The following is a 14,233-nucleotide window of genomic DNA, read 5'->3' on the forward strand; positions in this document are numbered from 1 at the left end:
TGAAGTGTTTGTACTAACAGATGAGTCAAAGTCATCGATGTCAGAGTCTCTAGGAAGAGAATCTGAGTACTAGAGGAAGTAATAATCATTAGACTGCTATTTAAAGTTGCTACATTTGATCTTGTGTTGCCCCCTTCTAGTAAAAAACATGCATACTTTGTCCTGTTTCTTTACCTTGGCTGGTGCTGGATGGGTTGGATGATAGATCTTTGCGGCTTTTGGATGACACGTGGCCTCTCTCTCCGCCCTCCCGTCTCCCCCCTCTCTCCCTCTCTCTGTCCGTCCCCCCAGGAGTCGAGTTGTCGGGGCTCACAGTACCTCCCGTGCTCATCCTGTGTCTTTGTTCATAGTGCTCTAAAAGCTTCGCCGAGCCCCCCGACCACTCACAGCTCCAGCTACAGAATTTACACCAATAGTACGTCTGCACAGCATCCCGACCGGGCTCCCCCGTCCAGCCTGACGAATCCGACGACGCCCTGACCGGGATGGAGTACCCGACCAAGGAGTCGTCTTCCGCTCTCACCGCGACTCGCTCCGCCCCGTCTAAGATTTGACCCCCGGGCTTCCCCTGGTTGTCGTGCGTTGCAAAGTTATTGGGGGCCAGCAGGGGCGTGGTCGGCGGAGTTTTGACTTTATTTGGATGCGAGGACATGAAGTGTTGTTCGAGTTCTACGGAATTACTGCCCATGTAGGTGAAGTTGCAGAATTTGCAGCGAAAGTACTTGGTGTTCCCCTGGCAATCGGAGGTCTTCCGGCCGATCCCAATTAGCGTGCCGCCAAGCATCACCTGTCGACAAGCAGAAAAAGACAAAGAGGATTTTGTTATATCAGTATGAAAAATCAATCTCTTAATATCATACATATACATATCATACATATGATTCAAACTTGAAATACGTTCGTGAAACAAAAGAAACATGACTCAGCAGCACCACAATCATCACCAAAGAATACATTAATCAATTTAAAAATTTTCGGGTGAAATAATCGATGACAAACTGACATCGACATCTCAATTAGAGTATGTAAAAAAAAATGTGTGTATGTATATTTATGTTTTAAAGGAAAAACAAAGTATTTGTAAGAATTATAAGGCAATGAGGATTTGTACTGTTCACTTATTTTTGCCATTTTAGCTACTCTGTGGAAGTGTGAGGCAACACTTGCATTAGGCCCGGAGAAAAGAGCAGTAAGAATAATTCATAAAGTGGATGTAAGAGGACGCACAAGTCAGGACTATTGAAAATAAAATATTTTGTAATAGTATTAGTAGTTAACATTTACAAAAGACGTTTGTTTTTACTTCATAGGTCGGGGAACATTGAAGTAAAAACAAACATCGAATAATTTAAATAATCAGTATGCATGGACTACTTTAAAGCAGATATGTATGTCAGACATCAAACTGTGGAATTCTCTACAGAATGATTAAAAGGGTTGTATGAATATTTTTTTTAAGTTCAAGAAAATGTTTAAAGAAAGTATAATTCAACTATATAATGAGGCAGGTAATCTGTTTCCTTAGTTGTTTTAATGATTGTGTATGGCTTGATTCTTCTTCCATCCCATCCACGCTTCAGCTTACACCAAACACTGTCCATCATTTTCCATATGCGACTTTATGAAGTAAAGATAGCTAAAACTCTAACTAACTGTCCAATAACATATCTATCAAGATTTTGTATTACTGAGCGAACAACCTGACACTCGTCTGCTTTTTATTAGCTTAGCTCCTTGACTGTAGGAGATTATAGTGTGCTGCTTGTTATATTGGTGAGCAGGCAACCTGGCAAGTCTTACACTGACATACATTAGCCTTACTGCACATTATGGATTTGTCTCTTTATGGATGGTGGTTTCATGCTGACTGCTGGCAGTCTTGTAATGAAGGTTTGGCAAGAATGAAATGCAACTGGTAACAAGCATTTTTAGTGAGCAAAAACATATGGTTTCATAATTTATTTGTATATAAGGGCATTTAGCTGGATTTTTACAGTTCAAATCATGACAAGCATGACATTTATTTTAAATAATAATTATTACATCATTTTACACAATTTGTTGTATTTTTAACTCTTAAACATGGATTAGGGTTATCTCCCAATAAATCTTCTATTTATTTATTACATTTTTGCCTCCAGGTCATAATTCTGTACTTTTGGAAGAAAAGCATTTTTAAAATTGCTTTGTTTTCCTTTTTTTGCAATTCAGTTTTAGTCATTAAACCTTTTACAGACTCTTTGAGTGACATTTACATTTACATTGGTTGAACAAAAAAACACTTTTTACATGGTACAAAAAGAGCGTGAAAATGAATAAAAAAATATGAGATGGTTCATTATAGCTTTGTGGAAGAGAATTACTTCAGAAGGCTAAATGAGAGCTATTACTGCATGTGATCTCACAAAAGCAATCATCCAATCATCACGTCCCGCAGACCCCGCCCAAGCAATTAGGGAAGAGCCAAACATCAAGTCATTACGGCAAGCAGAATAGGCAGAAAAGACACAAAAGAAGAACATGAGAGGGAGAGTGAAATGGAGAGAGGAGAGGCCGAGGACAAGTGGGACAAGTTGAGGGAAAAGTAGGCAAGTGGAGGAATAGAGAGGTGGAGAACAAAGAGGCGAGAGATGGATGAAATGCAAATTGAGAAGTGAGGAGGGGGAGAAAAAAAAGGAATTAAGAGAAAAAAAGAGTGAGCAAAGAAAGAAGGCAGAGCCGAGTTGAAGGTGAACGAAAGACAAAGACAAATGATGAGAGAGACAACTGGAGTACCGAGCTAGAAAAAGAAAGTTAAATGTGTCTGACAGCTGTTTCATTACACTGCCTAACAGTCGATTATAACTACTGGTTTCAAAGCCTTCCTCGCTGTCTCCTCCACTCCCTTCTCCCCTTTCCTCCTCCGTTTCTGTCGCTCTTTTCTTTCTCTCCCATATCCTTCTCCATCCAGAGTCTTTTTTTTTTCCCCGCAATGTCATTGGTTGACAGGGCATCTCGCCTCAGCAAATGACAACATGGAATTTTCCAAACGTGGGCAGGAGAGAGAAAAAAAGCGAGCGAGGAGGGATGGAGAGAATAGAGACCCCTTTCATTCGGTTATTTTTTATACTTTCACTTTTTCTCCATAATGACGACTTAAGCCCACTGGATTTTCTATTTCTGACTGTGCGTGTGTGTGCGCGCGTGCGTGCGTGCGTGCGTGCGTGCGTGTGTGTGTCGATTACGTGACTTAAAGCCATTGCAGACTCCTGGTTTAAGTGAAATGAAACTCCTTGACAATTTCTCATATACACACACACACACACACACACACACACACACACACACACACACACACACACACACACACACACACACACACACACACACACACACACACACACACACACACACACACACGTTTATTGGATCATCTTGTTTAAACCTTTCAGACAAAACCCTATTGTTCACACACCATTCTTAAACCTTGACCCAATTGTTACCAATAACTGGAGTAATCAATGTGCAGATTACACTTAATTAAGTTATAATTACAACCAACAACTATAGGTTAATACTGTGGGACCCCATCATATCCACCTAGCGCTCTGAGATGGTTGGATTTTGATACTACACGTCTTTAACCCTGGTTTTCTACTCGCAGAACGTTTTTTGAGCTTTCCTACTAAATGCCCCAGATGAGAGGCAAATTAGCGCTCGCTGTTAAAAGGCGCAGGCCGAGCAGGCTAAACATTTGATTTGATTTGTTGGTTGACCTACAGCAAATGAGAGCGCAAGACACGTGTTGGAGGTAAACTGTAAGTAGGCCTGTAAGTAGTACATTTAGAGCACTATATTTTACAAAAAGGATGGAATGTTTTGTTTAATAACTGCATTGGATCACTTTCTTTGACAATGAAAAAATAGTGCAATGTTGTGTTACATCAAATTAATTTATATTCATTAACATTTTATTTTAATGAAGATTTTTGAGTATTTTCTCAGGAAATGTTGAAATTTGATTCTTCCGCCACAAGATGACGAACTGTGCTTTAATCATGAAACACAGTATTCAGAAAACATACAAAATGGAATCTGGACAAAATAAAACAGGGATATTGAAATAGAATAGAATGCTTTTAGTTTTTGCTCTTAAAATACATCATTTTGAAAACTAAAAATGTATGTGCACACTCGACCTCAGTATTCATGTTCAATTAGAATCAATTTAGTTATTTGGAAAATGATTTGTTAATTGGATTATTACCTATTGAGAGACCGGACTTTTAAGGGATGTGATAAACTGTCAAACTACTAAAAACCACGAATCAGTATGGATTTATTCTCGATAATTAGCCTGCGAGATATGGACAGAAAATATTGCAGCTGTCATAAAACTTGAAATGTCAACTCTGTAAGTATACGTATTCATTAAATTTGATGTGGGCCAAATTGCTTTCAGTAAATCTACAATTTGTGGATTTATTTTCCTGCTACATTAATGCATCTCAATGTCTCCGACTCCTACTGTCTCATTTAAGAACGATGGCCTGATGAAGGTCTAACTGACAGACACTTCTACTTTCACTTGAAAGTTAATTTAAGACTGCCCATTCTGCTAACTTAGGAAAAAAAACTGATGATAAAAACTCACACTCAAAGTCATTGAAGCAAATGTCAATATATATTGCATATATTCCAAAACATGTGTTTACAAAAAGACACATGCTTCTGAATGTGATCAAAGCTACCGTAAATCAGTTATTAAAAGAAGATCTGCATGAGTTTACATGTGGCAATAAATAATGCGTGTGCATGCTGAGGAATTTCAGTTTCATAGCAAATACAGCTAACTTGTAGATAATTAAAAATGTCTACTATAATGAAACTGTGTACAATGTTGAGACTGGGCAGTGACAGAGGCAAGTTTTTGTACAAACCAAAGTCTACAGCTGTTGATTTCACTGATTAGTATCCCTAAAATAAAACTAAATCATTGAAGACCCAAAATGATTGTCTAATATGTTGATGTCCAGACTGCAGGTGCAAATTACGACTGACTTGTTAATGTGGCATGATGGAGTATAATTAGAGTAATTGAGGCAAAATTCAATCATCTTTCAGTATATTGACGACACTTATCTTGGAGGAATTATGAATTGCACCTGAACGTTTGCTGAATTTGTTCCGCAAAGAAGCTCTCATCAGATACTAGCCTTTGTTCTTTTTTTTCTTTTTATTTCACAAATTGAGTGCTGAATATGAGGGATTAGCGAAGACTATTGATTTATTAGTCATAATTTACAACACTATGATGCAGACAGTGCACCTGTATGTGGCAATGCCTGAACGTGTATAAGAAGCAGGCTGTGTACCTGTCTTTGTGTGTGTGAGCACACGTGTCTGCCAGATCAAAACACACCTTATGTTAGAAATCAGTTGCCGATAGTTCAACCCAATAAATGACTCAGTTCAGTTATGGGCCTGGATTTACAGGTAACGCTTTCATAGTGAAAAGTTAACTCAATCAACGTGTCGACTGTTTCGGAGCAGAGCTTCTAAGTGATAGTCATGACTTCAAGTCTTTGTATGCTAGTTATTAAGAAAAAATAAAAAAGCTGGTGGTTGAATACCTATGTTGAATACACTTCCTGTAAGTCGCTTTGGATAAAAGCGTCTGCTAAATGACTGTAATGTAATGTAATGTAATGGTATTACTTCTATCCAGGTGTTAGCGTTTAATCACTGTCTCATTTTGACAAATATGTCCTCAAATATGAAAAATATTAAAGATATGACTGCAAAAGTTTATTTAATTTTTGCAAGTACTGTCTCTGTGATAACACTTTGAAATAAACGCTGCAGAAAGTATGCAATATTTACAGAATCTTCTCCAACAGAAGGGAACAATGTTTATTTGTAATCATGACAAGCAGATGCTAAGATGTACAGCAGATGCATGAGTACTACTGCATTGCATCTACAACTGTAGCTCTCTAATGTACTCCTTGAAACAGTTTGACGTTTCAAAGCTTGTCACCTTCCCTATTTGATATGTTTGAGGGCCCAATTCTCTGTTGCCATGAGACCAGTTTGGTGACATCGGGGTGGCCCATTATCTTCTGAATATTTTATGTTGTTCAAGCTTACTTGGACCCTGAACTCCAATGACCACGTAAGTATGTGTTTGCAGGATAATGCTCACAAGATGAGGTTCGGAAAATCTGAGAACATGGTTGATTTGTAGAAAAACGTCAAAAATCAGTTAGGTTGAGGTCTTTTTTAAGTTGTGAAAAGGATTGTGAAATTGACTGTTACTAAGGGACATCGGCTCCAATAATGCAGACTTTTAATTGGACTGAGGAGGTAACAACAGGACGCTACAAACCAAAGCTTTACTGAACCGGTAAGCCTTCGTTCCAGCCGTTGACCACTTTACCTTCTAATTAATTCAATGCTGTCAAACCAAAAGAACCATTGTGTGGCTTTTGTTTATTTGCTTCTATGTTCTTTTGTGTTTGTTTTTCTTTTCTTTCTTAACGTTGGAAAAGTGGCATTATAACTGCTTCTTTGTTTACACATTTCTTTTAAAGCAAAATATGCATGCTCGGGTAATCTGATAATAAAACGCATAACTGCAATTTTAACACTTTGTGAAAAAAAAGTTGGGCGGCATCATGTATGTGTTCAATCTATTCATCTTTATTTCGTAAGTGCTTACCTGTACGTCGTATGTGCCATTCATCATGACTGTCCGGTGCTGTTGAATGTGCATATCTGGTCTCGTCTTCCCCGACTCTTTGGCTTGGTTCCTCTGCCCCTGTCCTGCTTGTACGTCTGGGGGCAGAAACACAAGAAGGGGTCAGACTTTTACAAGCGGATAAACAAAGAGGAGGTCAGACTGCCAGAGGCACGACAATCTAAGGACATGTCTGAAGGAGAGATTAGATCAACAAGTGACAAGTTGTTGTTGCAAGAAAGTGGTCGACTGGGAGTTCACTGAACAATGACCTTTACAAAATGTGAATCTTAAAAAAAATGTGCCTGTAGTTGTAACGCTCTGGATCTGTGTTATTTACCATTATCATCTATTTTACACAATAAGCATCATCGCAAGTCAAACATGTCAAGCTGAGCTCTGGAGTTACCTAGAGGTGTGTGTTGGGGGGCCATGTTGTGGAGGGCCAGGATGTGCGTGTCGAGGGCGGCATCCTGCCGTGTGCGGTTGTGCAGACCCAGGTGATACTTCCTAAAGTGCTTCACCAGGTCGGCGGGGTCGTTGCCATAGTAACCGTAGCCGCACACGTTGCACTTGAAGTCCTGGAGTTTGGGAGAGGGGCTGGAAGAGAGCGGAGGGGTGTCGGTCGTTGACTCCTCCCCTCCTTCCTGCCTGGGGAGGAGGTGGGGAGCGGAGAGGAGAGGAGGGGTGAGGTGGTCGGCTTCCCCCTGCCTCTCTCCCTCCTCTCCCCCTCCTCCAACCCCTTCTCCCCGTCCTCGGGCTCCGACTGGCTCTCGAGTCTGTCAGTCAACGCCGGCCCCCCTCGGTTGGCTCTCCCCCTCCTCCCCCCTCTCTCCTCGTTGCCGTAGCGCTCGCCGACGGACGAGGGTGAGACGGACGAGGACGCGCACTCGCTCTCTCCCTCCTCCTCTTCCTGCTCCTCGTCTCCTCTGATCCGGTCGGAGGACTCGGGTTCGGAGGGTCGGTTTATTCGTTCGGCCTCTGCTCCCACCCTCCCCTCCTCCTCACCCTCCTCCTCCTCTTCTCCCGCTGGCCTCCTCCCATCTTCTTCCTCCTCTTCCTCCTCGCCACCCACACTCCGGATAGGGGGATTCTTCTTCCTCACCATCTCTGAGAAATGGGAAGAGACAGAAAAAAGTTATTGTTTGTTTCATTGTTCATTGATATGTTGACATTAACTAAAGCATGTATACTGTATACTGTTTATGCGTACATGAAAGACCTGGGAGAAGAAAATATCAAGCAGATTTTCATAATCCCTTGAAATCAAGACACTAAGAGATACAAGGTGTCTCCGGGGCTAAAGTAATATACTGTGGATTGCATGCACACAAATACCATTTTCTGACAATGATGTATGTGTACAGAATAGCTTTGATTCAATTTACAAATGCCTTTGAACGCTCGAATCTGTGGCGATCCTCGACCGCAGACCTCGTCAAAGAAAAAACAGCCACAGCAAATCAGAAACATCTCAGCTGTGAGAGATTTTTTCAGGGGTGTGTGTGTGTGTGTGTGTGTGTTGGGATGTTTGTTGCTTCCTTAAGTGCAACTTTTTCCCTTTTTTTTTTTTTCTCTCTCCCCCCTCTTAAACCAGGGAGTGAATCTTTTTTATCATTATGGAAACCATCCGTGAGAATCTTCAACGCATGGACCACATCAAAACCCAAACCATATCAGAGAGGCTGAGAGGGAAGGGTGGTAGAGAGAGAGAGAGGGCGAGGCAGAAATTGGGGGAGACAGAGAGAGAGAGAGAGAGAGAGAGAGAGAGAGAGAGAGAGAGAGGAGAGAGAGAGGAGAGGAGAGGGGACGGGGAGGATGGCCAACAGACAACCACATCAAACCACGCACCCCGTATCAAAAAGATGGATGAGGGAGGCGGCGGACTGCAATTCATCCCCTCCAGCACTAAACATTTCTCTTTCTTTTCTTGCATCTCTTCCTTGCGTGCCTTTCATTCATTTTTTGTTTTTTGGGGGGCCCCAAATTCTCCCTTTTTCTCATCTCTCACTGTCTCTCCTGCTCTATCTGCTGTCCTTCTTTCCATTCTTTATTCTCTGCTTTTCTTTCCCATTTCAAATCCCATTTTAGTTTTACCCCCTTTTCTCTTCCTCAACCTCTCACCACCATTATAATCAATATAAAATACCTCCATCGAGCAACAAAAAAAAAAAAAAGCACTTATAAAGCCATTTCAGTCATTTTTATTCTCTACTGCCCTCTTTCACATGCAGGAATAATTGCTACAATAATTTGAGTAATTCCATCATTAAAATTTTTCTTTCAGTTCCTGCCCTGTCCCTCCCTCTGTCGCCCCCCTTCCCCGACCCTCCCCCTTATAATCACTACACAGAGCCATCAAATAACCGACCATGTGTTTTATGTTAAACCATAATGTTTCTTTTGTTTGAAAAGAGAACAATTGTGGTCGCTCTGTTCACAACAGTCGTGACAGAGGGATGTGTTTTCCGAGCATGTGTGTGTGTGTGCGTGTGCGTGTGTGTGTGTGTGTGTGTGTGTGAGCGAGCGTGTTTATTTGTGGTCCTTCAGTTCATATTCGGTTGTAAACACAGTCAACCCATTGACCCATACGCTGTGTTTGTATGTGTGAGTGGTAGTAAACACAAGTCAAAGCCAAAAGACGCCTGATAGACGCCAACAGCTGATCACTTTTAGATCAATGCAATATGAGGGGGACAGACGCTGAGTGTGTGGGTGTGTGTGTGTGTGTGTGTGTGTGTGTGTGTGTGTGTGTGTGTGTAATTCCTATTTGATGATGTGTGTGGATTGGAAGCGATATAGTGTACGTGCGACCTAACTGTTAGCGCGAGAGATAAATACGTGTTCTTATTTACTGATAGCAAACTGCAAACAGTTAAAGCACAAGAGAATCAGCCCGCCCACACACACACACACACACACACACACACACACACACACACACACACACACACACACACACACACACACACACACACACACACACACACACACACACACACACACACACACACACACTAAAGAAAGACAAGTACAAGGGAATGTAGTTGAAAACAGATAATCACGTAACAAATTAAAAAGGACCATATTTTAATAACCTTGTAATGTAATCTAGTGGATTAGGAAGAGAAGAGAAAATGACACACACACACACACACACACACACACACACACACACACACACAGACACAAACACAGAAAAGTAGTAGAGAGATGACAGAGGGAGGGCTGCTTTCTTTGTTGAATCCAATTTTCTCTCTATGGCCTTTTCTAGTATTTTACCATTTCTTCTTTCCCTCTTTCTCCACCGTACAACTATTAAAATAAAGCAATTTATGTCTGAAAAGGGCCCACGCCTAGACCAGCCCTGGCACTCACTGTGTGTGTGTGTGAGTGAGTGAGTGAGTGCAGGGAGCAGAGGAAAATCTCATCTGATGCTCACCACACCCAGTCAGAATTCATCATTCACTCAAACACACACATACACACACACACACACACACACACACACAGACACACACAGTGGAAAACTACAGATCGTTGTGGTAAAGCACTGGAGCTGAAATCCCGACCTACTGTAAGCAGCACTGACTGACCTAACTGTGTTTCCATCTGCCCCGAATGATTTCAGTGGTGACTTCAGAAGCTCATCAAAGCAATAAGGAAAAAAATTAAAATGATAATGATTTTGGTGACAGGAACCTAATGGGAATTAGAGAGAGTTATATTGTTATCTATTCTGTATTTACACTGGTATCACATGTTCATTTGCATTACTTCTGCCGCACTACTTGCATGCTCCGGAGTGTGGGAAAGAAGAAGAGATGTGTGTTACAACGCTGGTATACCATATGTGTCTGTCTGCATGTGTGTGTGTGTGTGTGTGTGTGTGTGTGTGTGTGTGTGTGTGTGTGTGTCGCAGTACAGCCTTTGTCTGCTTCAGGCTGTATACACAGACTGGAACCATTACTATCAACTACAATTAGGTACAACCCACCACAACATACCACATAACAACTACTGCTGCTACTAGCTACAATTAGCCCCTATACGCCACAATGGACTCGATACAACAGAGAGGATGGATGTGACAGTTAATCATTTCCATCAACTACAATTAGCCCCAACGCAAGTGAGGCTTGTATCTGAAATTGCCAATAATCACCCCAAGACATCCGTTGAAGGATGAACTGAGAGGGGCGAGGTATGTTTACGCTGGTGTTTTGTTAGATATCTGGATGTGGTGAGGGAACCGTGTTGGAGTATTTGGATTGTGTCATATATGGAAGTTTATTTTTACATTTTTTTTATGCAGATTGGTGAATTTTATCACAGTTGCAGTGAAAGCTTTGACCATGAGGTATTAACTAGCATCAGCTGAATAAAAACATTTCATGATCAGTTAATCTGCCTTTCATAATTTCATCGTTTAGTCCATTAAATATCAGAAAATAGCATAATTGGGGCTCTTCATCTCCCGTAGGGAAAGAGATGGCACAAATATCTCCGGTTCATTAGGGCTATGATATAACTTCATTGTTATTTTATTTATTTATTAAATATATATATGATATTATGATTGACAGGGATCATTTTGCGGTAGCTAATAATCAGGATCATCAGGTTACACCAGAAGACCAAGTTAAATCTCACTACTGGAACAAATAGATAACCAATACATCTCAACTGTCACGATTCATTGACTCCAAACTTGTTCTCTAGAATCTAATTATGAGGTCAATGTAATTGAACGGTTGAGTCATAATCCTAACACAGTCACGTATCTCTGCTGCCCTCAGAAAGCCCCGCTCCTCCCTGTGTAAGAGCTGTAATTGGCATCTCCATCTTTAATAAACAAAAGAATCAATGAGCAACATACAAAGAAATAATGCTAATGGAAGGGTCTTACGCAGAGAGATCTCCGTCAAGCTTCTTTTTCTGTGTCTTGCTCTGCGTCATTCGTCCTCTTCATATTGTTGTCTTATAAGAAGTCTTTGTCCCTATATCAAATCTGTCCTTGTGCTAGCATCTCTCCTCCACTGATTCATTGTTAGTCTATGAAAAGATAGACGGATGGAGAAGTGGTCCACAAGGTACATTGACGAGGAGTATGTTTAACAGTGGAAGGAAGAGAAAATGGAAAGAAAAACACAAAGCAAAGCTTGTAAATGGAAGGAGGACAGGCACTTGGAGAGGAGGAGACAGGAAAGAGGATATAAATTCTTCGTTCAAAAAGAGAGATTGTCTGGGGAATATCATAGACAGAAAAGGAGCAAAGAAAGGGAGTTCAGGAGGAGAGAAAGAAGGCAGGAGGCAAAGAGCAGATGAGCCCAAAAGGTGGAAGACTATAAGAACATCTACTTTAAAACATCCCCTAATGTCCAAGGTGAGTACAAGTACGGTGTTTAAATCCCGCTACTGGACAGGGGAATTTCATAGACAACCTCTTCTCACCCTTTAAAGTTACTGCAGAGCACAAAAAAAGACATTATTCAAGTCTTATCAACAGATGCTAGCACTTTTTGAGTTTAATTCAACCAAAACTTGAAGATGGAGTTGTGCATCAGGTCAGGCGTCCAGCTGGTTTCCCCTTAACTTTGCAGCATAACAGCTGGTTCTGCAGCCCACTGAGAGAATCCTGGTCCATTTTAACTGATATCATAAAACAATTCTTTCCCAAATTTTGGAATTGCCTTTCTTTAAGGTGATGGAGAACTTTAAGAAAGGAAGTCATAAACTGTGAGGGAGTTTGTGCCATTCTGGCCAAATGGCACACTGAATAAACCAAATAGCTTCACTACACCTATAAATTACTTTAATTAGATTAATGCGAGAGCAAATTCACTTCAAAGCATATTACATTTTGATTCTGTGTGCTATCAGAGCTGCCTCTCTCCTTTCTATTTTGACTGCTTGTATCGTTGATATTTTCATCATTTTCATCGCTTTTATTTTGAACATCTGTGCTTTTAACTATTTCCTGCCTGGGTACTGCGAATAACTTTTCTGGCTAAATCTGGCATAATTTTAGAAATGTTATTACTATGCACCATCCCTGACCAACAATGTAATAAACCTAAACTAATAACTTCATCCTTACATTCCCCTGTACAAACAGGTTGGATGTGTGAGCGAAGTTGAAATTCATATGACTTGTAAGATGAGCATCTGTAAGGAGTATTTTCAGGTACATGTAGGCACCGTTTACAGACTACTGATCACTTTCAGATTTGCTACAGTATGCTCAACGGCAGAGTTATTATGCAAAGAAATTACTAATCAACTAGTTAATTATGGCTGCAACTAAAATTAGGTGCAGATTCATTTCCTGTCAATTGTCGGATTGATTAACTAATTGTCAACATTACAGTCCAATGATTTGGCAGAACAAAAAAAAAAAAAAAATAAATATGTGACACATGTATGAACACTTTTTGTACGTTCAGCCTGTGGCTTGCTGTCCATGATCAAATATTGTCTTTTTACACCAAATAAATACCCCCGCTGCCAAAAAGCTGAAACACATCACTTCCTGTCCGTAAAAAAAAAGGATTTTCCCTGAAGGAACCTGGCAGACACCAGCTGTTGTTGTTGTTGTTCTTGCTATCGCTGCAAATGTTAAAGCGTTCATGACTGTGCTGTATCACTCAGCAGTCATTTATTTATATGAAATGGTCACAGATTACTCGCTCTAGGAAGGCCACTGATGCGCAAAATGGCAGTCACGCTGAAACGGCTTATACCTCCAGGTTACGATGTCAGTGAATGGAAGCAGCTGAAGAAAATATTAATGAAAGCGTGCACGTGACCGTTTCGGTACCCACACAAACAAAACGGATCAGATCCGTGAAACCGAGCCCATTTAGAGCGGTGGCATAGTAATAATAATAATAATAATAATAATAATAATAATAGGAACCGGCCACAAGTGCACGCTGCACCGTGGGGCTCGGTTCCAGTGCCTGATGGGAGAGCACGGGTGAAACAATGTGGGGGAGGGGGGGGAGGAGGAAGAGTTGGCTGAAGGGAACATTTCTGTTTTTCGGGGGGGGGGGGGGGTTAAGTAACAGCTTGGAATTGATTTTGCAGGAGGCAGGAGTCTAATTGGAGATAGGGAGGGGGTCGAGAAAGAAACAGAAGGAGGGAGAGAGAGGGGGGGAGGGGGGAGACAACATAAAATCACTGCGAGACAGAGTCCACCTGCCATTTTAAGACTAAAAGCTTTCAGTTGCCTGCAAGGCCCCTAATCAATGCCAGAAGTCCTCCTTACACTCACACTCACACACACACACACACACACACACACACACACACACACACTTCATCTGTTGGGTAGCAGGGGCCCAATTCATTCCAGCCACGGATCAAGTCAAATCACACACACACGTACAGACTATGGGTCTCATTTGTAATGGGTAACAGCATGCAAAATATGTCATCTTAAATGTCAAACTTAATCAGAGGTTCACATTTCAATACCTCTCCCTCTCGTTGGGAGACTCCCTCTCTTTGCTT

At 41.2% G+C, this 14,233-nt stretch overlaps 1 protein-coding gene across 1 annotated transcript in view; it reads right to left on the reverse strand.

The window, feature by feature from the left end:
* Positions 1–14,233, reverse strand: part of LOC129097647 (zinc finger transcription factor Trps1-like) — a 59,666-nt gene that overhangs the window by 1,253 nt on the left and 44,180 nt on the right. Inside the window, exons 3-6 of the mRNA XM_054606555.1 lie at positions 7,425–7,828; positions 7,128–7,377; positions 6,701–6,816; positions 175–787 (exon numbers count right to left, since the gene is read on the reverse strand). Of these exons, the coding sequence (XP_054462530.1) occupies positions 175–787; positions 6,701–6,816; positions 7,128–7,377; positions 7,425–7,828 (1,383 nt within the window). The remainder of the gene's footprint in view (positions 1–174; positions 788–6,700; positions 6,817–7,127; positions 7,378–7,424; positions 7,829–14,233) is intronic.

The sequence above is a fragment of the Anoplopoma fimbria genome, chromosome 10, assembly GCF_027596085.1.
Source record: "Anoplopoma fimbria isolate UVic2021 breed Golden Eagle Sablefish chromosome 10, Afim_UVic_2022, whole genome shotgun sequence".
Classification (NCBI taxonomy): Eukaryota; Metazoa; Chordata; class Actinopteri; order Perciformes; family Anoplopomatidae; genus Anoplopoma; species Anoplopoma fimbria.